The 25,181-nt window shown below is 33.7% G+C and overlaps 1 protein-coding gene across 2 annotated transcripts in view; it reads right to left on the reverse strand.

Annotated features, from left to right (window-relative positions):
- LOC145274318 (zonadhesin-like) overlaps nucleotides 1–25,181 on the reverse strand; it is a 75,336-nt gene that overhangs the window by 19,694 nt on the left and 30,461 nt on the right. The window contains exons 5-12 of one of the 2 annotated variants that reach the window (XM_080127400.1): nucleotides 22,943–23,076; nucleotides 18,371–18,494; nucleotides 16,358–16,381; nucleotides 11,989–12,110; nucleotides 10,089–10,212; nucleotides 6,830–6,853; nucleotides 4,293–4,414; nucleotides 1,219–1,342 (exon numbers count right to left, since the gene is read on the reverse strand). In XM_080127400.1, coding sequence (XP_079983526.1) covers nucleotides 1,219–1,342; nucleotides 4,293–4,414; nucleotides 6,830–6,853; nucleotides 10,089–10,212; nucleotides 11,989–12,110; nucleotides 16,358–16,381; nucleotides 18,371–18,494; nucleotides 22,943–23,076 — 798 coding nt within the window. The remainder of the gene's footprint in view (nucleotides 1–1,218; nucleotides 1,343–4,292; nucleotides 4,415–6,829; nucleotides 6,854–10,088; nucleotides 10,213–11,988; nucleotides 12,111–16,357; nucleotides 16,382–18,370; nucleotides 18,495–22,942; nucleotides 23,077–25,181) is intronic. The other variant, XM_080127399.1, reaches the window with a different exon arrangement.

Consider the following 25,181-nt stretch of genomic DNA (forward strand, 5'->3'; position numbering starts at 1 on the left):
ACGGAAAGAACACGATTTCAGCAGAACCATAAAAATAGATCAAAATAGATAAATTTTGAATACTTAGCCCTTTTTGATGTACGGGCCTGAATAAAACAATGGTAGACGTTGGCGGCAAGGCGTTACCACGTGATCTCTTGATAAGATTCCTCACAAAAGGGCTTCCCCCCTCTCTCTCTCTCTCTCTCTCTCTCTGTTTCAGTTATCTGTGGTGTCTCGTTTTACCCTGCTTTCTCATTTTGCCACAGGTTCCCCTATTTCGTTACTGTGTGTTGGTTGCGGTTTTATACTTATTTTTAATAACAATCAAAACCACCATCAGTGGTAAGACGCTCATTAACGAATGCTACGGTTTGGTGAATGCTTTATATTTTAGTTATTTCACGATTTTGTTTTTGATGAACAATAATGCATACAAATCAGAATATTTTTCGGAATATAAAATGACATTAATAAACAAAATTTAAATAGAAAAAAAACAGGTAAAATAAATTTGCGCAATTCAAATAAGCATCGTTTTAATAACGAGATTACTCAATGAAGTAACGCAAATAACACTGTAACCACTTTGTGGTAACATCGAAACAATTCAAATAAATATAGTTTTAATAAGGAAAGTAGTCGATGCTGTAATGTATATAAAACGATATCGTTTTTGCAATAAAATCGGAACAATAAAAATAAATGTAGTTCTAATAAAGGGAAGTAGTCAATAATAAAATGCACATAACACTGTAACCTTTTTTGCGGTAAAATCAAAACAATTTAAATAACTATAGTTTTAATAAGGGAAGTAGTTGATACCGTGCCACACCTAAACGTTAAACGTTTTGCAATAAAATCGAAACAATAAAAATGAATATATTTTTAAACGGGAATTAATCGATGCTGTAACTAACATAACACGGTGACCTTTTGCGGTAAAACTGGAACAATTAAAATAAATATATTTATAATAAGGGAAATAGTCGATACTCTACCGAACATAACGCGGTAACCGTTTTGCGGTAAAACTGGAACAATTGAAATAAATATATTTATGAGGGATTTTCTCGATTCTGTAACACACATAACACGGTAACTTTTTTTGCGGTAAAATCGGAACTATTAAAATAACTATGATTTTAATAATAGAAGTAGTCGATGCTGTAACGAACATAACACAGTAACATTTTTTTTTTATTAAAATAGTAAACGAATCCAAGCAAAAGAACTTACCAATTTTGTAGACGGATGTAGCAAAGGTACCTCCACAAATCTCGCCAGACTTGCATTTCATGTTACATTGGTTAGAATGTCCATATTTCGCATAATGTCCTCCGCAAAAACATTGCTTCGAAAACTGAACATAAAATAAATAAATATTTAAACTAATCAAATATTGTAACACGCATTTTGGGTATGTAATTTAATATGTTGAGATATTTTTTATCATAAACTTAACAAACTACTTAACTCAGTTTTTAATAACGAGCAGCTCAGCCCGGACTTGCTCGGGTCTTATACATTCTTCATAACTTTATGTGCATATATATATATATATATATATATATATATATATAATTATTTTTTTACTATAATAATTAAATACCTACAGACACTAGTATTTCATCCTTTCGGGAATCTTCAGTGCAGGGTGTCACGATTAATACCAGCCGAACGATTCGAACCCCGCATCACGAGACATCTCTGGCTCGGTTAGCGAAGACCTAATCCATTCGGCTACCATCAACCGCGTGAAATAACGTCGAATTTAAACATTTTTAAAATTTTAAATGTTCATTTACGTCAATCAGAGAGTGATCTAATCGTTATACGATGATCTATGCATAAGAGCTAAGTTGGCCGACTTTAATTCAACTAAAAGTGCTCAACGATAAGAAACGAATTACTTAAAGGGGCAGTCATAATTATTTTTTTACTATAATAATTAAATATATATATATATATATATATATATATATATATATATATATATATATATATATACATATATATAAATTGACTCATGTCCAGGTAACCTACATCTATATTTCAAGTGTTTAGATCCAAAATTGGCGGAGAAGTTTGTTAGAGTCTGCAATGGTCATCTATTTCAACTTTGACTTCTGTGCAGCCAAATTTTCGCCCGAAAACTGATTAAAACGCTTGCGACATGTCTGAATATATTTTATGTAAAATTTCAAATGTTTAGACCAAACATTAGCCTAGAAATTTGGTAGAGATCGCAGAGATCATTTTTTTTTTTTTAACTTTGACCCGAATTTGGACACCTTAACATTTTTTTTATTTTGGATCAAATTGAATTAAAAAGTTTGATCCATGCACAGAAAACCTACATCTAAAATTTCAAGTGTTTAGACTCCAAATTTGTGGAGGAGTTTTGTAGAGTTTTCAAAGGTTAAATCGTTGAACATTGCCCCCTTGACAGCTAAATTTCTTGCCGAAGACCGATTAAAAATATTTTCCCAGCTCTCAATACCCCTTTATATCAAATCCCGAGTATGTAGACTGAAAATTGACAGAGTAGTTTGGTAGAGAAATGTGCACACAGACAGACAATATATATATATATATATATATATGTATATATACATATATATATATATTTAGTGGAGATGGTAATTAATAAAAACTGAAGAAAGTGCTCAATACTTGCAGAGCAAATGCGCGTTTTATTTTTTATTACCGTATCTTTCTGTTAAGTTACATTATTTCTTCGGCTACTCGGCCGTTTTGTGGCCGTCTGTAGCGTCCTCAGACTTTTACAGAAATCTTCGCTATTTTGGGATGAAAGAGTGAAGAGTGAATGTATGAGCACATACATCAACATATATACACATATGTGTGTGTGTATATATGTTGATGTATGTGCTCACGAGTATTGGTATCTGCATGTGCGCACGCGCTTGCACGTATGCGTGGGGTGTTAGTATGCCTGAATCAATATGCGCATATGAGGCCATATAATCGCCTCCCTGCGGGCAGAGGCGTCGATGTGCTTATGTATCTGTGTACGTGCTCATCCATGCCTACGCACGCGCACCCAATCTTGGCACCTTAAAGAAAATTTGACGTAAGCGAGAGCAACGCAGGTGTCTATGCATGCAGGCGCACATGCGCACATATATTTGCACGCCAGGGCGGGGATGTATGTGTACCTGTGACCGTTTCTTTTAAGTATATATGTGTGTACGTGCGCATGTGTGTACGTGCGCATGTGTGTACCGTGGCCGCGACCGCTAGCTAACCCTCTCCAAACAATTAAACACAAAATAAAAACTAAAGATAAATAAACCGAATCATAGTCCCCCCCCCGCTTCCAAACATAAGCGAACACCCAACAGGTCAAGACATACTTACCAAGAAATCATCTCACCAACGAGACGCTAAAAACTTTAACACTAAGACTCGAATTTTAAAGTAACCCTCCCTCATCCCACCCCCACATATTCCCCTCATGTATCCCTATACCCTCAGCCACACCAGAAATGAACCTCCCAGACCCTCCCCCACAAGTTCCTTAAACCCCTAAACTAAAACATTATCGACATACCAAACACCCCCACCTTCCCCCTTGTTCCCTTCCTCTCTTTCTCTTCCGCCCTCCTCGCAAACCCCACCTGACCTCATTCACTCTTTCACTCTTTCATCCCAAAATAGCGAATATTTCTGTAAAAGTCTGAGGACGCTACAGACGGCCAAAAAAACAAAAAAACGACCTAGTAGCTGAAACAATAATGTAACTAAACAGAAAGATACGGTTATAAAAAATAAAACGTATAAAACACGATAAATAAAGTTATAATATTCTTATAAAATAGAAACAAAGTAAATAAGATTATAATAAGAACATTATAACTTTATTTATTGTGTTTTTATTTCATAAGAACATTATAATCTTATTTACTTTGTTTTTATTTTATAAGAATATTATAACTTTATTTATTGTGTTCTTATTTCATAAGAAAATTATAACTTTATTTATTGTGTTTTTATTTCATAAGAAAATTATAATTTTTATTCATTGTGTTTTTATTTTATAAGAACATTATAACTTTATTTACTGTGTTTTTATTTTATAAGAACATTATAACTTTATTTATTGTGTTTTTATTTCATAAGAACACTTTATTGTGTTTTTATTTCATAATATAATTATAACTTTATTTATTGTTTTTTATTTCATAAGGACGTTATGATAACATTATAGAAACGAATATTTTCCTCTTTGCAATCATTTTAATTTTTGCTTCGGATGATTTAAAACATGTTATATTTAAAAGACGTACCTGTACACCGGCAGGTGAGAGTCCACTTTTCTTACAAATATTAATACATTGTTGAACTGATTTCACATCTTCTTTAAAAGTCATGGCTCGAATAAGTGTGTCTTTGTAACATCCAACTAGCACTAGAAAAAGAAATAATGCGGTTCAGTGAATAGAAGAAATATTACGAAAATGCCCAGTGCATAATTCAAAAGTAGACAACGCATATACCTCTAGCATAATTATAATTCATATAATGATAACATAATTATAACACATATAATTAGAGCATAATTATAACACATATATATATATATATATATATATATATACATACATATAGAAAGTAATAAAGATTGAACATTTCAAAGAATAGTAGACACTTACACGTTTTCACCCCCTGGAAACACTTCAAATGAACTAGAAAAATCTATTTTTATATCTCCAACACATTTTGAAAATAATTTCTGAAGAGGACGCTTCACAGAACGTCTGAAACGCGTTGAAAACGATTTCAATGATTTAAACACATTATTACAATGATCTAAACATAATTCTCAATGAAAAACCAAGACACGGAATAATAAAATAATCTTAAAAAATACACATTGTTGGCAACTACCCCCTTATTTATATATACATCTTTCTTTCGTTGGAATTTCTTCACCCATTTTATATATATATATATATATATATATATATATATATATATATATATATATATATAAAGCCGAATGTGTGTGTGTGTTTCTTGTCACTAATAGGCTCCTATATGGTTGACTATTTTAAAAAAATGATTACATATAATAATAGAAGATGTATCGAGACACACGAATGGGTATGTTTGATCTGGCAGAACGGTGGTTCATTAAAATTGTAGGGTCTGCGTCGCGCCTTGTCCACAAAGTATGGAAATAAAAAATTTAAAAATGAAAAAAAAATGTTTACAATTGTTTTTGAAATAGATGTACATAAGAATACTTTAATAAGTATGTTTTAACTTAAATAGGGATGATATGATAAAATTGTGGGGTCTGCGTTCGGGCCTGGCCTCCATAGAATGGAAATAGGCACAAACTTTAATAAAGACTTTTCATATCTATATGCGTAAGTATACTTTGATAGTTATGTTTCAGTTTGTAAGAAATATGGTATGATAAATTTATTGAGTGTTCGTTCGCGCCTGACCTCCATAGAATGGAAATATGTCACAAAGTTTAACAAGGTTTTTTTCTTTTTAATATAGATCCACAGAATATTGTGATAAGTGTTTCAGTGTGAACAGATATGGTATAATAAATTATGGGGTTTATCTATTTTATTTTTACTTTCATCATATTTTGCTTCGGTTTTGATACCCCCAAATTGGCAGCTATCTCTTTACAACTCTTCCTTTTCATAACTTATCATACTTTCATAAATCAGAGTCCATTTTTTGTAGGCTGTTTTTTAACCCAGTCAACGACGGGTACTTTTGCTATGCATTTAAATAGGTTGCATTCCAAAGCCAAAATAAATGTATCTTTTGATTTTTCATTCGCAATATTTTATTTGCCATACACATGTTTCATTGAATGGTGTACAAACATGAACAACTCATCAGAGACTGTAATAATTTTCCTTGCAAAAATCATAGTTCCAAGTTCTATTTGTTTATATTTATGTATATATGTTTACATATAAATTAATTTAGATTATTTTCTCTGTGATATACGCGTTTTTAAAATGTAAATTGAATTAAAATGTTTAAGTTTAGAAAGCCAAAATACCACGCATATTGTCTAAAAACTGAACATATATTTATATGTTTTAAAATCTTAATTTTCGACGATTATAGCGTCTTTGTCAGGATTAGATCCAATTTGTTTTGTTTTTTTTATTTCCTCTTTTTTTTCTTACTTTCGTGGCATAGTGCTAATACAACGAAAAATCGAACCACCGTGTTGTTCTTCGACGGTGATATTTTCAAATCTCCAGGATAAGAGGAACTCGTTGCATGCGTGAAATCAATCAGTTAAAAAAATTTCCGAAGCGTTGTTTAAAATTTAAATTGAAATATGTAAGTTTAAGTTTAAAATGATAAAATACAACAAAGACTGTTAAAAAAAAAAAAAAACTAAACAAATATTTATATGTTGAAAAATTAACATTTAAACGTTGATTTTTACAATGTGATTTTTTTTATTTGTGCGGAAGTATGAAGTACTATATTTCTTTCTCAATATTTTTTTAGTGTTTATTAATTTATTTCATTTGGGCTAGTTCTATATTTATAATACAATGGACATTTTTTCATAGAAATGTTAATAATATCGTATTACTGTGTGTTATTGGTTTATCTAAGAAAAAAAAAATTGTGCGCTATACAGAATAATACCAGATTCATCAAAGCATATGTTTTGGTTAAACATATTTCTGATTCCGTGGAATTTCCATGGGTTCTTCCAGTAAAATATTAAAGAGACAAACACGTATAAAACCAAGAATTATACTCGATCATATTTGATACAATTTCTAAGAGAACAGATTAAAAAAAAAAATCAAAATATGATATTTACCTGGACGCATTCCTGGAGGCAATTCTTCATGGCGATAAAGAAAGAAAAAGTATATTAATATATTAATATAATGATGTAATGATTTAATAATACATGCTGTAATAGTCGACGAAAGATTAAAGTGAATTTCATTACATTTATTTTCAGATTCAATTTTGGTTTTGTTTCTTAGTATTGCATACACATTGTATATTTTATGAAATTCGCTTTAGACAAGGCATGAAGCCACTTGATATAAGGAGCTAAAGAATGCAACTTCAAGGCCAAAAATTTCCCAACGATACAAATTTGGCAAATAGAATTAACATCCACGCTATTTTAGATGCAGTTCATTTTGAAACAGAGTTTAGAAGATTTCAATGCTGAGTTTAAAAAAGAAAAGCAAACAGCAGTTTCGTTTAAAAATACGATGGCCAAAGCATAACAGCAATATTTCTGACTTTGTTTATTTACGAAATTTCACATGTTTTCAGATCTAATAAATATACACAAGCTGGAAGATAAAATTGTCTCCCTAAAAAAAGCTAACATGATTCCATTTCCGTTTGATGAAAGCCGGTTTTCGTTTTTTTGTTGTTGTTGTTGTTGCAGGCAATCTGCTAGTTCGCCAGTTGTGCACATCAAATTCAAAAAGCGGTAGGAGACTTCTATCATGTGTGCAAATGACACAACGTTCAACGAGCGAGATTAGAGATGTGCCGCTCTACAACTCATGCTCTCTAATGATCCAAGTTATGAAAACATGACCATTAACAACACCTTCAAAATGCAAATATGGATGGTTCAACGCTTGAGGACACAGATCAACGAAAATTCTGGCCACTCTTATTGTCTTTGGTGTGGTTTCAAGTAAGGGTCAGGTCATGCCACTTCACATCTTCGAAGTCGGCTTGAAAGTCAACACAAAAGTTTACCTGAATGTGATGAAGCGTGTGGTGATCCCCTGGTGCAATCGGGTGGTCGCTGGCAGACCCTGGGTTTAGCAGCAGGACTTGGCGCCGACCCACACAGCCACAGATTCCCAAGCTTAGCTTCACAAGGAGTACTATGAACATGTACCCTTCTCTCACAGCCCCCCCCCCCGACTCAATCTGCACCCGCTGGACTAATGCGCTTGGTCATACGTCGAGGACATCAGCAACATGACTTCCAACAACACCAAAGCCGGCCTAATCGCCGCCATCCGCCGAATATTCGCCAAGTTTCCGCCGGCGCTTGTGGGAAAGGCATGCTCCTAGATCCAAACCCGAATCGAGTCGGTAATTGAGAAAAAAAGGTTTTCGAGTATAATGAAAACGAATATTGCATTTAAATTTTCCGCAAACAATGAGTCGCGTAATTTATATATATATATATATATATATATATATATATATATATATACATACATATATATATATATATATATATATATATATATATATAAAGTTTAGGTGAGATAAGTCATCGGTATAGTCGGTTTCAAACCTGGTAATAGGGTACCGTTTAAGATACCCACATCAAGCTCTTTTCAGTCGATACACCTCATCTCCTCTATTATCAGGGTTGAAACCGACGGTATCGATGACTTATCATCTAAACTTTCTGAAAATAAAAAATATAAATAATACACTTTTATTTAAGGAAATTTATATATATATATATATATATATATATATATATATTTATTTATTTATTTATTTAGTTTCTGCCGAGATTCCTTTTTTCCAAAAATATAACTAAGTGTATTCACAACGAAAATACCGAAAGATCGGTCGAAAATATGTATATTTGAAAGAAACATATACATTACATATTTTTCGTATTGATATTTTATCCAAGTACATATATATATATATATATATATATATATATATATATATATATATATATATATATATATATATATATATTGACACGCTGGTGAATGGTATATATATATATATATATATATATATATATATATGTATATATATATATAATATAAGTCTAATGACAAAATATTGATTTAAAATTAGTCGAGCAAGAAACAGCGAGACGCAACAAAATGTTGAGTCAAAGCCAAGTTATTTCTGATGACTAATATTACACAATGAAGCTTTATGTATTTATGTATTTATATATTAATGTATACAATAAACACACATTTTTAAATAAATATTTATATTACTTGTATTGATCGGACTGTTGTTCTCACCTCGATATATACATACATATATATATATATATATATATATATATATATATATATATATATATATATATATAGAGAGAGAGAGAGAGAGAGAGAGAGAGAGAGAGAGAGAGGAACAAACCGAGTTATGTCTTTATGAACGTTTCCTCTTTATTTTTAGACTTTCTCTGGATGAAATAAAGACGGAACGTTGATGAACACATAACTCGGTTTGCTCCTTTTTTATTTCTCTATTTTGTCGGAATACTCTTTCCATTACTCTCATCATATATATATATATATATATATATATATATATATATATATATATACTAGCATACTATATATATATACTAGCATACTTTATATATATATATATATATATATATATATATATATATATATATACTAGCAAACACTTTGAAAAACAGTTAAAAAACATATTTAATCTGGAAAGGAAACACTTGATAAGGGGATAGTCCTTAATCAACGGAGTTTCGAAGAAATACTTTCCTTCTCATCAGAGGGTAGGAATTAGCAAAATGCGGGATTGGATTTTGCATGCAAAAGTATTTGATGAAACAACAAGTAAGTCAAAGATCTTACTTGATAACAAAAAAGTGAAGCAGAGGGAATATGGTGAAGAAAAGGGTGATTACACGTGAATGGATAGTCTGGTGGAAGATAAATAATCCAGTGACGGTAAAATCCAAATATATGACTTCAAGAAAGTTAATTGAATTTCCATTTTCACAAGTAAAATCCAAGGAAATCCCGTAATTGGAAGATGGTCCAAAATAATCCAAAGGCAGAAATCCATGGAAAAATTCACAAAAATGTGTACAAGGGGAAAAAAGAAAAAAAAATCCAATAATATTAATAAAAGAAAAATAAGATATGCTTTTCACTCTACTGCCGAGACATAAAGTTTTTATTATTTCGCCATTTTATTTTATTATTTTAATGAGAATAGATGGAGATGGTGAATATTTTTCAGGACGATAATGGCTAATGGATTGGGCTAATGTAAACGAATGTAACTAAAATAACTGAAAAGATTGAATAAAACAGTAGAAAGGAGAAAGGCGTACTTAAAAAGTCACTTACCAACTTTATATACGGACAGAGCGTATGAACCGCCACAACTTTCACCAGATTTGCATTTCATGTTACAATTTTTAGCAAGTCCATATTTCTTATAATCCCCTCCGCAAAAGCATTGTTTCGAATACTTGAATATGAAAGACAGAAACAAAACCCATCTTAAACAATTCTAAATAATTGGTATACGCTGTAATGTGATCAATAGGGCTGTGACAACAGCATATTCTTTTCATTGTTTTGACTCTCGAGTATATATCCGACACAGTTCGACTTAGTTAATCAACCGAGAACCACATCACCTTATATGAAGCATATACAAAATATTAACTGATATATATATATATATATATATATATATATATATACTCGAGAGTCAAAAGAATAAAATAATATGCTGTTTTCACAGCCGTAGTGATTAAATATGTTAACTTATTTTCTAATCAGTGAAACATGTTAATTGTGCTGGTTAAATAAATGATTATTCATACAATTTATGTTTAATTTGCTTTGGTTTGGTTTGTTTTCTTTACGGCATATCAACCCTTTTCGGGTTATTTAATGCAGGGTCCAGTTATTTTGGAAATAGTATTCATGTTGCATCCAGTTATTTTGTGTAAGGTCTTCATTCTTTAAGCTCTTCGTAGCTTCAATCGCTAGTTTATAGTGTATGGTTTGGTTGTTTTATAGTGGATTTTATCGTTTTCGTTCCCTGTCCTGCAGAACATGAATGAGTTTTGCAATAGGAGAGGGAAAAGAATTACAGCATTAAGATTTCATATATTTTAAGTTAGGAAACCAATCAGGAAGTGGGGTAGATAGAAAGAGAAATGGGAAACGGAAGAAGGAAAAGGGGAAAAGGTTTTTTTTTTTTTTTTTGGTTTTGCAGAACATAATTAAGTTTTGCAAAAGAAAGTAGAAAAACAAAAAGCATCAATGTTAGTTGCATTTCGTTTCAGGAAGCCAATATCTTTAGACAGCCTGATCTGGTAGCATCTGACAATTTCTGTAAATTTTATGTTAACACTAGCGGGGAGTACCCGGCGTTGCCCGGGTGTTTGGAGGTGTGTGTGGTTTTGGGTAAATCAAAACTCCGGGGGAGGTTAAAATAAAAAAAAAAGTTTTAGTAGGTGAGTATGAGGATCGAACCTGAACCCTTGAGGCGAAGTTGGAAATTAAAGTGTGAAAAAAAAAGCGTGCGACGTTAACAATTGGGCCACCGAGAGATACTAACGAAAACACGTTTGAATTTATTTAATTACTTAGATTTGGCAGGTGCACGTTTTAATGACTTAATGAGGATATATGACAGCGGGATAGAAATTCATTTACTGCGGGAACGCTTTTTTATTTTTAGTTTCCCAATATGTTGGGGGCGGGCAGCTCCCTTTGCCCAAATTGAATAGCAATTGTTTGATATAAGGAAAATATTTCCATATTGATCGAAGCTGATTGCTTTCGGACAGTTCCGCCAGAATTAGTGTCGCTTTTATTATACAAAAAAGCCTAATCCACATGCGGTGAGCGAAAACTGTTGAATATTTATCTTCCCGAAGTCGAGCAAATTAAATAGACAGGCGACCTCCGTTGTTAACACGGAGATATTATGATTTATATGTGATATAAAAAGTTTTAAGAAGTTGTGAGCCGACCAACCGCTTCTCTGAAAAAAGCCTTTCTTGGATATACACAAAAAGCGAACATACATACATACATACATTTTCGCTTTTATATATATAGATGCTCTTCGAAGTTAAAATCATCTCTTATGTTAGTTGTTCGTTTAAGAAATGTATTGACTTTCAAATTGAAATATATAGCAAGTATGTCATGCGCAGCGCTTAATGAATTGAAATATAATCATTCCACTTAAATGCATTGAAATAACACCATTACAATTACATACCTGTACACCTGCAGGAGCAAGAGCACTTAGCTTGCATATATTGATGCATTCTCCAACGGATTTCACATATTTTAAAAAGATCATTGCCCTTATATGCTTGTCTTTGTAGCATCCAATAAACACTGAAATTTGAGGAAGGAAATGTTTATTATAATGTTTTCATCATGCCACAGTTTATACAAGAAAAGTATATGATATAATAGATACGCGTTATGATTATTTTTATGTCGATGAGGAATTGTAAAACTGCAGTTATGCTATCAAGTTTATCTTTTAAAGTATGCAAGTGTATAAATCTTTGAACGATTCTATAATACAAGTGTATGTATTTTTTTTAATTACATTTTCACTCCAAACAATATAATACAAGTATATGTAATATTTTTTATTACATTTTCACTCCAAACAAGACACATTTTCACTTTGTTGTAGGGGGCTACTATCAGGGACATAGGCATCAGGGGTACTGTTTAGGGAGTTGGGCAGCAAACTGTCGGTTCACGTTACACTTGAACTTCTGCATGTCAGTATAGTTGGGGAAGCAGGGACCCAGAAGGGAATTCCAAAGTCTAGCTGTCCTGGTGAAGAAACTACTGGAGTAGAAGGCTCTCTTACATCTCGGGATCTCTACTGTGTAGGGGTGAGATTTAGCTTCTTGTCGGGTTTGTCGAGGGTATTTACGTCAAGGGGGCACAAGTGCTTGCAGTTCGTCAGAGCATTCACCGTTAAAGTACTTGTAGAACAGACAGAGGGATACATTGTTTCGTGGGTGTTTGGAGGTGTGAGTTGAGAGAAAAAAAGTGCTAGCAGGAAGGCAGGCTCGAACACGTACGTGACGTCTGTGCTGTTACGACCACTGTCAAACCGGAAGTGACATAGGTTTAAATTAAGGCTAGACAATCGACAAGAAGGTATGGCTTTCGAAAATATCGGTGAAAAAAGATATCCCTCCCTGTGGAAAAGTGCCCAGTTAAGGGTGAAAAGAAAATGAATGTTTTTAGCAGATTTTTCGGTATTTGTCGTCTGAAGAGTCGAGTTTCAAAACGATACTGATCTTGTGAAAATCCGTCGCCTCTGTCGAAAGTTTTAGGCAGACATACAAACATACATATATACATTTGTATATTTTTAGCTCAGATTTTCAACGCAAACCGATTAAAAAGCTTGCCCTATCTCTGAATACTCTTTATGTAAAATTTCAAAATGTTCAGACCAGAAATTGTCTGAGTAATTTGGTAGAGACCGCAGAGGTCATTTTTTTTTACTTTGACACCTATTATGACGCCTTAGAATTTTTTTGGGGGGGGGCTCAAATTAAGTTATTAAATTAGATCCATGTCCAAGGAACCTATATCTAAAATTTCAAGCGTTTAGATATAGGATTAGATATAGGATGTTTGGACATGGATCTAACTTAATAACTTGATTTAAATCCAAAACAACAAATGTTAAGGGGTCATAATAGGGGTCAAAGTTAAAAAAAATTGAATGCATTTTTTTTTTTTTTTTTTGCCCAGCATGAACATCCAAACACCCGGGCAACGCCGGGCTGAAATCCTAGTAAATTTATAAATTAAAATATACGGCATTAACAATTTATTATCTAATGTAATAAATTGAATTAAAAAAATAATACTTCAATATTTTAAGTTATAAATTTATTATATGTTTTATTAAAATATCTTGTCCTTTTCTTTTCCAGTTTTAACAACTAGTCCTTTACTTTTCCATGTTTAAGCTTAACCATCTTACTTTTCATGCTCACATTTTTCTATTGTAATCCATGATTTTTCCAGACTTTCAATAAATTCACTTGTTCTTTGTTTAATTTCAGTCTTATTTTTTGCCCTATGAACATAACATTATACACATATTTAATAATAGCAATGTACGGCACTCGTCTGCTTTCAATAAAATCCCTCTAATTATACAAATTTCATGCTTTCATTCTCACTTAATACTTCTATTCTGAATTTGTAGCAACAGTAGTGACTGAAGCGAGATAGTTGCTATATAAACCAGTTATAAAACGTGTCGCTCACCTCCTTACATATTCGTACGATTTTAAACAGCAGAAAATCCACTATAATTTTTGTTTTACTGAACGAAAATTGAAATTGTTTTCACAATATAGCTGAGAAGCTGATCTATAAACTGTAATAATTGGTTAAAATTTGATCGAAAAATAAGTGAGCGGTGGTAAAGCTTTAAAGCAGTTCTAAATGACTAAAACTGTCACTTAACCATATATTCAAACACGGTAGTGTTTGAATATATGGTTAAGTTTGTTTTGTCTTTTAAAGACCTGTAAGTGTAAATTCAAAAATCTAAACTACCTATCAAATGACTTGAACTTACAATACTAGAATTTGAAACCTAACATCGATAGTCCCTTTGACTAGCAAGACAGCAGCCCGATTGGGACGTATAAATATATATGTGAATAAAGCTATAAACGAACCGTACAGAATTAAGAGAGATTATAGAAACATTTATCGTTTGTCGATTTGAAAACAACGATATTTGATTCTGACGATTAAACCTATTAAATTAGAGTCTTATTTAAAAGTATTAAAATACGAAAAAAATGTACAACCTTGCTTCAATACTAGCCTGTGTGCTCGGCGTTGCCCGGGTGTTTGGAGGTCTGTGTTGAGCAAAAAAGAAAAAGAAAACGTGCCGCGAAGGAGGAAAAAAAGTCAAAAAAGTTACGTCGTTGCCGTTGCGTCTATCGCCAAACCAGGAGTGGCGAAGTTTTAAATTAAGGCTGGTCAATCAAAAGGGAGGATAACTTTCGAAAATATCGGCGAAAAAAGCGACCCCTCCTTGTAGAAAAGTGCCCAATTGAAAGTGAAGAAATTAATGTTTTTAGCCAATTTTTCGATATTTGTCGCCCGAAGGGTTGACCTTCAAATGGATACCAATCTCGTAAAAATCCGTTGCCTCTGTCGAAAGTTTTAGGCAGACATACATACATATATGCATACATACATACATGCATGATGATTGCAACATCTTGTCAGACGAGTACCACTCCCTCAGAAAATTAATGTCCATGAGCCGAAAAATGACTTACATCGCCACAGGGCAACTTTTAATAGACAAATGCCTGAGGGAGTATCTATACACAGATGATGCTACAGAGTCTTAGCTTTGTACGACAGCTAAGTCTCTCTCTCGATTCAAAATTTTGAGATCCAGCAACAAGCAAGAACAAGATAGCCAGCAGCAAGTTAAACTGTAGACCAGCTTAATGCGGGTACTGGTCTCCCGCTTTATGGGGTTTTAAATAAGAGATTTGCTTCTCCTAGAAAGTTTGACTTTATCACGGCTTATGGGAGCCCTCTCGACCCCAGCACACACATACATACACAGAAACACACACAGTGCTAGTTGGCCGTTGACCCCGAAAAAGGGTTTATTCCCCCTTGGGATGGTCTTGGTTTTAAACCATTCAGGGAGACTAGTCACCCTCCTCACGAAACAACTCTGGTGGGGGAACCAGTTCAGTCGCCGGTGACCAAACCATGAGGCAGTTAGTACTGGGTTACATGGTACCAGTAGCATATGACATGGCCTGACGTACATACATACATACACACATTTAAACAGACAGGTGAGATTTCTATATAAGAAGAGGACCAAATGTCATGGTACCAGTAGCATATGACATGACATGACCTGACATAAATACATACATACATACACACATTTAAACAGACAGGTGAGATTTCTATATTAGAAGAGGACCAAATTACATGATACCAGTAGCATATGACATGACCTTACATACATACATATATACATATATACATACATACATGCACACATACATTTAAACAAACGGGTGAGATTGATATAAAAGAAGATGACCAAATTACATGGTACCAGTAGCATATGACATGATCTGACATGCATACATACATACATACATACATTTAATCAGACAGGTGAGATTTATATATTAGAAGACGACCAAATTACATAGTATCAGTAGCATATGACACGACCTGACATACATACATACATACATACATTTAAACAGACAGGTGAGGTTTATATATTAGAAGATGACCAAATTACATGGTACCTGTAGCGTATGACATGACCTGATCTCCATACATACATACATACATACATACATACATACATACATACATACATACATTCATACATACGTAAACATATACATTTAAACAGACAGATGAGATTTATATATTACAAAATGACCAAATTACATGGTACCAGAGGCATATGACATGACCCGTACATACATACAAAACAGACAGGTGAGATTTATATAATAGAAGATGGCCACATTTATTTTTCGAATTAATAAAATAAGCAAAAGAAATAAGATATTACTTACCTGGAGCGGCTCGTTTCGGCAATTCTTTATGAAGGAAAAGAAAAAAAAATCCATTGAAATGACGTTGATTTTCATGTTTTAATATTTTTATATGGATATATAATTGTTTCAGTACAAGATGACGGTGCTTATGCATTTTTGGTACCGCGATATTTTTAAATAGTTTTTTTTTTCAGGTTAAATTCAAGTTTTACTATATTTTATATTAAATTGTTAGGTGGAAGCACAGATTAGTAACAAACCCTCTCCCCATGATAAGAATAGCTTTCGAAATAACAACAAATAACAAATCAGCGCGGTATCAAGAATACATAAGTACCAAAATGACTTCTAATCTAATCAGGTATTAGCGAAACGCCATTGTAATACTTCTGTGCTGTTTACTACGAACATAGATTTTACTAGCGGGGGATGGCGGCGTCTGTCTTTGCCCAAGCGTAAAGTACGCTTAAATATGACATTTTAATTTGTCCAGATTTCGTATATATTATTATAGAGTCGTGATTTCAATTGTAAAATATTAAGGTGCCATTAGGCAGGATCGAAACTGTAGCATTCAAAGCGGGATGCGTTACCAACGCGACACGCATATAAACCGATTAAAAATAAAAAATAAAAATAAACTAAGATGAATGTACCAAATATTTAACGATATTTTCAATTTTGACCCATTTTTGACCTCTTGCAAATTTTTTTTTTTGCGATTTTCTTATAGGATGATCATCTTTAGTTAAGTACTACGTGTAATTATATTCATGCAGATATTCTACATGATTTATACTTGCATAATATTTGAGTAAAAAGTTTACAGTAAGCATAAAACTGTTTCCATATATATTTATGTATACGTATATATTTTTGTTTACTCTATCTATTATATTCATACAAATATTCTACATTATTTATGCTTGCATAATATTTGCATAAAAAGATTTTAATAAGCACAAAACACTTTCTATATATATTTATGCATGCGTGTATATATATATTTTTTTTAAATTTGCCTACCAAACTCCTCTGTTAGTTTACAGACATGAAACTTTATATAAACGGTATTTGAACCCATGGTAACTTTTTTATTTTGATTTTAGCCGAGGAAAGTGTGAAAATTTAAAAAATGGAATTTACCAGGTGGAAGTGAAACGATGGCACTACGAATATGCATGCGTAACGTAATATCTATTGATTCAAGTCTTCCAGCATGTTTTCATAGCTCAAGCATTAACGTCGAAGGAAAAAGTAAACCATAACCTAAACGTTTTGGTTTCGATTCTCGGTGGTGGCACACGAGTCATTTGTTTTTTTTTAACTTTTGAATTCATTAACTTATATTGGGTATAATATAATATAATTATAAATACGAAATTTGCATTAATCAAAATATCATATTTAAGCGTATTTTATGACCGGGCAATGTCGGCCGGCCTGCTAGTATTAAGATAAAATAATTCTTCCTTTTTTGAATAGCATGCTCTTGTAGCTTTATATTTTACTAATATATTGAACAATGAAGAAAGGAGAAAAATGTTCCGAGTTGACTAGAAGGGTACGGCGAGTACTGAGATCTTAAGATTTATTTTTATTGAAATTACATATGAGTAGATATTATTTTTAAAGCGATTCATCAAAAATTGTTTGGTACGATTTAAAATGGCTGTGATTTTTATGAAGGGAGGAAAAGTCACAGAAACACAACGAAAATCAAATGGTAAGCGTCTGTTGCACTAAGGCAAAATCATTTGCAACGATGATCGAAATGAAAAGAAAATATTGGAAAATTAGGAAAAAATTGTTATTGCTCAGACTTCAGGATACAGATGAAAGTACTCGAGGGTGGCACACAGTTTTCATAACTGAATTATTAGGTTGGTGTAAAAATAATGTCGTTTTTTCGTTCAACTTTATGCAAACAACGACATTATTTTTGCACCAACCTAATAGTTTAAGAACTCATATAGCAACATTACATTTTTTTTATAATAGAGAAAGCGAATGAAAATAAAAGCAACTCACCAACTTCGTATACAGATAAAGCGAAGAATCCACCGCAAATGTCACCAGACTTACATTTCATGTTACAGTTTTTAGCCTGCCCATATTTTGTATAACTTCCACCGCAAAAACATTGTTTTCCATACTGAATATGAAATGAACATAGAAATAGATATTATAAATTCATTTCAGTAAAAGAATGACCCATAGACTGCCCGAAAAGATATACCGTCAGAATCTTAAAGAGCTCTCCCGGTTGGAATATCTCAGTTAACGAGCGAATTCTAGGTAGCCTACTCCAACTCCAGCTTCAAGAAAATGACAAGATTTAAAAAAAAAACAAAAAAACAAAGAACTTCCATTGAAAAAAAAAGAAAAAAAGAGGAAGAGTATACCAATCAACAGTGTGCCAAGTATTTCTGGATGAATTCAATCAGAACTATATAGATAAAGAATGCCCGATAGACTGACTGAAAAAAGGATCGCTCCACGACGACTACGAGCGAATTATAATGCCTGCCCAAGATCAAGGCTTGATGACGAAAGCTATTTAGAAAATTAGTGTTCCCAGCAATGATTCGAGTGCAGATTCTGTCACACAGAAGTAGAGAGTGTGAGCCAACTGATATCCAACTGTAAGGGTCTGTTGAGGGATGGCTATTATATGACTTGACACAATGGAGTGTGTAAATATCTCTTCTGAACGATCTGTAAAAACTTGAATATCAAATGCAGCAGCAAATGCTAGGAACATGTTTACCAGAAACAACAGTTGGAAATAAGTCATACACCATCCACTATAACCATACAGTTTCTACAGCTATGTATGTAGAAAACGAAGCCATAAAACCTGACATAATGGGACATGAAGGGGAAAGGAGCAACTTTAGCAGAAGTGTAGTGCAATGGAGAGCGCCTCTTTTGGGGGAGCTGGGGGGGCTTCTACATTAATGCCTAACTTGTCTGTACTTGTGAGGTGCAGATGTGTTAAGCAGGTGCTTATCGTTTTGAAAATGTTCTGGTATGAGTCTAGCCAAGATTAACAGTTTGTTTGTAATATTGAACCAAAGCAAAATGATATAAGACCATAGAATTTGAAAGGTCGACCCCCCCTCTCTCTCTCTCTCTCTCTATTTCTCTCTTTCATTCCCCATATCTCTCTTTCAATTGATACAGAGAGAATTAAATATAATTCAATTATTTTAAAACAGCTGATGCTTGGATTCTGTGGCGGCGGACATAGAATGCGTCTGGTTTTAACTGGCCTTTATAAAAATATGCTCCTCATTGTTAAATCTTAAATAAGTTATATACAGATTTTTATAAAAATGCATTTGTTCGCTATTTTTGTATAAGCGTTAAATTCCAGCATGCCATCAATGCCGACAACGGAAACATGCCTATAGCGATGCAATGAAGACAAAAAGCGACCCATGCCACAAGGTATAGCCGACGAAATATCGACCAGTTGTGTTGCTGTTTCCATGTCCCCATCATTGGATATCATTTATTCCCCCGGGGAGCTGGTTGTGCTCCCAGGACGTTCCCCAACCAAGTAACTCTACCCTGGAAACGATAGTGTCATGTAAGTTAGTGTCTCCAATGATGCGGAGTTATACATACGCTGACAAATTCGCTCAGCAACATAAGCACACCCGTTCACTGTAGAACTCCCAAAACGCCGGAAGGCCTTCTACTCTAATAGTTTCTTCTCTCGAAGATAACGATCTGGAATGCTTTTCCTGTTGCCTGTTTCCCTGGTTATAAAGCTCTCTAGATACCGGAAAGTCTTGTACTCTGATAGTTTCTTTCTTGGACTGCTAGACTTTAAAATTTTCTCCCTGTTAGCTGCAACCCTGAATGATCTGGCGTACAGAAGTTTAAGTGTAATGTGAACCAACATTTTGCCCATCTCCCCTAAACATGGGTCCAAATAGAAAACCCTTACGTCTAAGTGATTTGTTTATAACGAACGTGATGAAAAAAGTTAATAGCTCTCATCTGATTCTAGGTTACTAAAATAAACTATTATAACCTGGTGGAGATATGTAATAGAGTAGAAACACCACGTCAGTAGCGATTTAATTAGTTAGTGTTAAATTTGACAACGGTTACACTTAGTGCATGTTACGACGACCCAGGTTGAATAAAAATATGGGTTACAAGGCAGAGGCAACAGATCAAAATCGAACGATGATATGACGTCACGTTTTAGAGCGAGAGAAACATAGGTTTTTCAGCTCAGTTCTATTGGTGGAACATGTGTGGACGAGACACGGCCTAAAATGTAGCAAACTAATAAACTCGGTGAATGTTATAAGCGTCTGTCCGTCTACCTCATTCATTACTCCGTTAAAGTTAAAAGCAGGCATTGAAACACATGTTCCAACACGAAACTCCCCCATTGCACAAAGACAGCATACATTTAGCCGTTTCGCACGTCATAAGTCGAGTAGAAATAGGTAAAAATTATAAATACTAGATATCATTGTAAAAAATAAATAGCCGCGGCGAAATCACAAAAAAAAACCGCATAGTCGCAGAATATATGAATTTGTGATTGTTGGAAATTTTATATATAGTGTAGTGAATTAAGGAAATCAGTATTTCTAACAACCAGGACGTAACTTACACGGCAACTGATAAGGCTGAACTGCTTACCTGTTTATGCGCTTTTAATTCCACTTTAGATTCAATACACAATTCCCTTTCAAATTTACCTACTACACTTGAAAATCACCTTTTCTCATGCCCAATATATCACAAAATAAACCTCCAAGAGATGTGAACGTGATCTAACCCCTTGTCATACTAAGTAAGAAATGCTCGGCTGAGCTATCCCTCGTACTTTTCAAACACTACAATAAATACCTTGCTGAATCTTACTTCCTATATAGATGAAAAATACCGTCTGCAGTATCAATGTATAAAAATTCTGATAAAAGAACTGGTCCGCTCAATTATCGCACTATTGGTCCCTTCCTCTTCTTTTCTAAAATCTTCGAGTCATTAATCGATCAAGAACTAGTCCGCGATCTCGCAAAAGCAAATCTTTCTGTCCGACAGTATGGATTTAGTAAATATCTACTGCAGATATTATAATGACCATCTCTGAACGACCACAGCATGCACTGGATAAGCCAGGGATTTAGCCCTTAGCATACCCAAAGCCTTCAACCAATCTGACATGTAGGACTGCTAATAAGAATTAAATCATAAAGTACTAGCGTTGGCTGGGCATTGGGCATTTTTATTGAGTAACCTATACCTCAACACAATAACAAAAGACAAAGCAATTATTTCTTCTAGGACACACTGCACTTAAACACATCTTCTCTATCTAGGATATTTAGCACTTTGTTAATCTCAACTAGTCCCCCATTTCCCATAATAATCTGATGAAGAATGACGTCATAACCGGAAGTAACCCCCACTTCTTATCCCCCCTTTACTCGAACAAAAAGGAGGAGATTAACTCTAGGAGTATTGTCTAATAAAAACAGTTGCCAATCCATGTGATGATAATCTCAAATCGTCCCCCACTTAACACCATAATTTGAAAAGGAATGACATCATCACCGGAAGCAACCCCTAACCTATCACCAACTCCTCAAAAAAGGGAAAAGATAATATCTGGGATTAAATCCTTCTTAGACAAGAGAAAAATCCAGGTTATCTTTGATAGACTTGCATCCTAACCACATAATATTAATGCGAGAGTGCCTAAGACGTCGATCCTTAGACCTCTATTATTACTGATATTCATAAACAACTTCCCCTATTACATTGTGTCTAAGATGGGGGTATTTATCGAGAACACAACGCTCTATAATAGACATAAGGGGGAACGGATGTACACATATCTAAAGCAAGGGTAAAATCCTTAGAAAACGAAATCCAGTCTGTAGTGGAATGGGGCCATAAATCAATAGTAACGTCCAATGCTACTACGACTAAGCCTCTTTCCTTTAACAATTCAAAAAGCCTTCTCAACCATAAATAACCACGACAATTAACACTTTACTTGGGAGTTCGTTCAAACTCATTGGTTTAACATTCACAAACAATATGGACGGTAACACATACATTGGAGCCATTGCGAAGACTGATGCAAATAGGTGAGTTTTCTCAATCACGCTAGATGATTACTCGTAAATGAGAGTACCCATTATCTCTACAAAGCTGTAATTCGTCCACGAAGGAAATATTGTTGACACATCTAAACTGGTGCAATCACAATTAGTCTCTCCCTTCTGGACAGGGTGCGAAGAATAGTATCCAATCTTATAGCTCAAACCTCTGTCCCATCGCCGCAATGTTGAACTTGTATTCTTTCGACAAACTCATTCAGCAACAAAATCCCACCCAAACACTGTTAATGTCTGCTGAGATTTCACTGACTTAGTATGTCGGCATTTCCCGGCGTTTTACGTAAATTGCCGGGAAAATTCCGACGATAGTACAGTTTGATTATTCGGTTTAAGCACGGTAGGACCATACTTGGTCTGTCGTATGTTTTGTAGTAATAATAATGAATGGTGTAATTGGCAAAAACACGTGGCTATCAATTGGATGTAAATTGTGATGACTTACCTGCAAACCGGCTGGTGAAAGGTAATTTGTTTTGCAGACATCAATACATTCCTCGACTGACTTCACATCTTTTTTAAACGTCATTGCACGAATGATCTTATCTTTGTAACATCCAAGCATCCCTGTAAAAAAGACTTCATACTTTTAGCTCTCGAAAAAAAAAATCTATAAAATGATTTTCTTTTCATGTAATTAACAAGTAGAATACCCACCTTAGGAAGGGTAAAATAAATTACCAGAACAGAACAGATTTGTGCTCATTTCTTCTGTCACTAAACAAGGACTATCCTGGGAGCCCAGCGTTGCCCGGGTGTTTGAAGGTGCGTGTTGAGTAAAAAAAAAAAGTGGTAGTAGGCAGGCAGGCTCGAACCCGTACCGCGAAGGAGGAAAAGAACGTGAGAAAAAATAACGTGACGTCTTTGTCGTTGCGACTATCGCCAAACGGGAAGTGGCGAAGGTTTAAATTAAGGCTAGTTAATCGAAAAGAGGAGAGGACTTTCGAAAATATCGGCGAAAAAAAAACGACCCCTCCTTGTAGAAAAGTGGCCAGTTGAGGGTGAATGAATCAATGTTTGTCATCGTAAGGGTCGATCTTCAAAACGATTCCGATCTCGTGAAAATCCGTCGCCTCTGTCGAAAATTTTAGGCAGACATACATACATACATACATACATGCATACATACATACATGCATACATACATACATACATAAACACATTTAAACAGACAGATGAGATTTATACTATAGATTCACGTCAAGATTTTATGATGCTAGAATTTATGTTTAGAATTCATTACATAATTCTCATTGTACAACGCGATCACTAGAAAAGCGGGAAATTTGAAGCGGTACATTTATTGTTCAAATTTTATTGCACTTTTTTCTCTGCACCGACGACATTTGGCACATCTGTAGGTACACAAATATACTTTATGTACCTGGAAGTGTTATTAGATAGGTTTTATAACGGAATTCCACCGATAAGTATCTGAAATCGATAATATAAAAAAAAAAATCCGATTAAAGAAGGAACAGTCCGATTTTTACCAACGATAACACTTTTATACAGGCCAACAAGTGTATGAGAAGTTTTATCACCGCAAAAGCAGACGGGCTAGGCTTATCAAATCAACAGTAGGTACTTGAACCATTAGATCTGTCTCTTGCGTTTAGAACTTTAATTCAAGCCGTTATATATAAAAATAATTTAATAAAATAAACAGTAAGTTCTCTACAGTGCAATGTAAACTACAATGTATTATGAACTAAGCTACTACTGGGGGGTCATGTGAAGCTTACTCCCGATGCACCATGGTGGATTCCTTACTAGAGCCGGCAATAAATCAATTTGATTGAGAAATTGGCGATTTCGATGACAATAAAAGTATAGCAAGTATGACACAGTCGTTGATTCTAATTCAATTTCGGAAAACGTCGAGTCTCCCTGTTAGTAATTTATGAAAAAACATATTTCTTGTATATATAACTTTCATTTGCCAAATGTGCCGCGTTTTTAAAAACAACACTGTTAAACATGTCTCAAAATTAATGCTTAAGATTAAAGTGCTCAAAGCAGGAACTGAAATTCACAGAAATTTTACTTAATTAATATATAATTATTATGGATCGAAGTCAACTCAAATTTCATATATTTGAATGTTCAAATGGGAGGTTGAACTTATATTATCCTCCCTAAAATCTTTCTAAAATACTCAGAAAATCTGAAAAAAAATTCTTTAAAAACCTCCAAAGAACCTGTAACTCGAGGAATATGTATTAATTGATTAAGTAAAACCGATTCTAAAATTTAACATAATATCCAAATGTTCATAATATGTACTACATCCTTTTTACAGTTATTGCATAACATAAAGTAAACTAAGTGCATCATACACTACAACACCATACGTCTAGCCGTTGCGTTCCGGAATTTAAATTGAATATTATAAGAAGTGAATTCTGTATATAGAAATATATAAGCATATACATATACTTAACATTTTATGTATTATCTACGGACATGTATGGCACAGTTATACATCTCATCCATATAGTTGACTTAAGTTAAATTTGAAACAGCGATAACAAAAGTCCATCCTGATAAACGGGAATGTTTTACCGCATATCAATTATTATTATTTACTTCTTAGATTTACTATCTTTCTAACGTCAGAAATAATTGACACAACGGACAGAGCCTCGGGGTAATATTCAACTTAGACTATTTCTATATTATTG

Source organism: Euprymna scolopes, unplaced genomic scaffold, assembly GCF_053919585.1.
Source record: "Euprymna scolopes isolate OS-2025 unplaced genomic scaffold, ASM5391958v1 sca35, whole genome shotgun sequence".
Lineage (NCBI taxonomy): Eukaryota > Metazoa > Mollusca > Cephalopoda > Sepiida > Sepiolidae > Euprymna > Euprymna scolopes.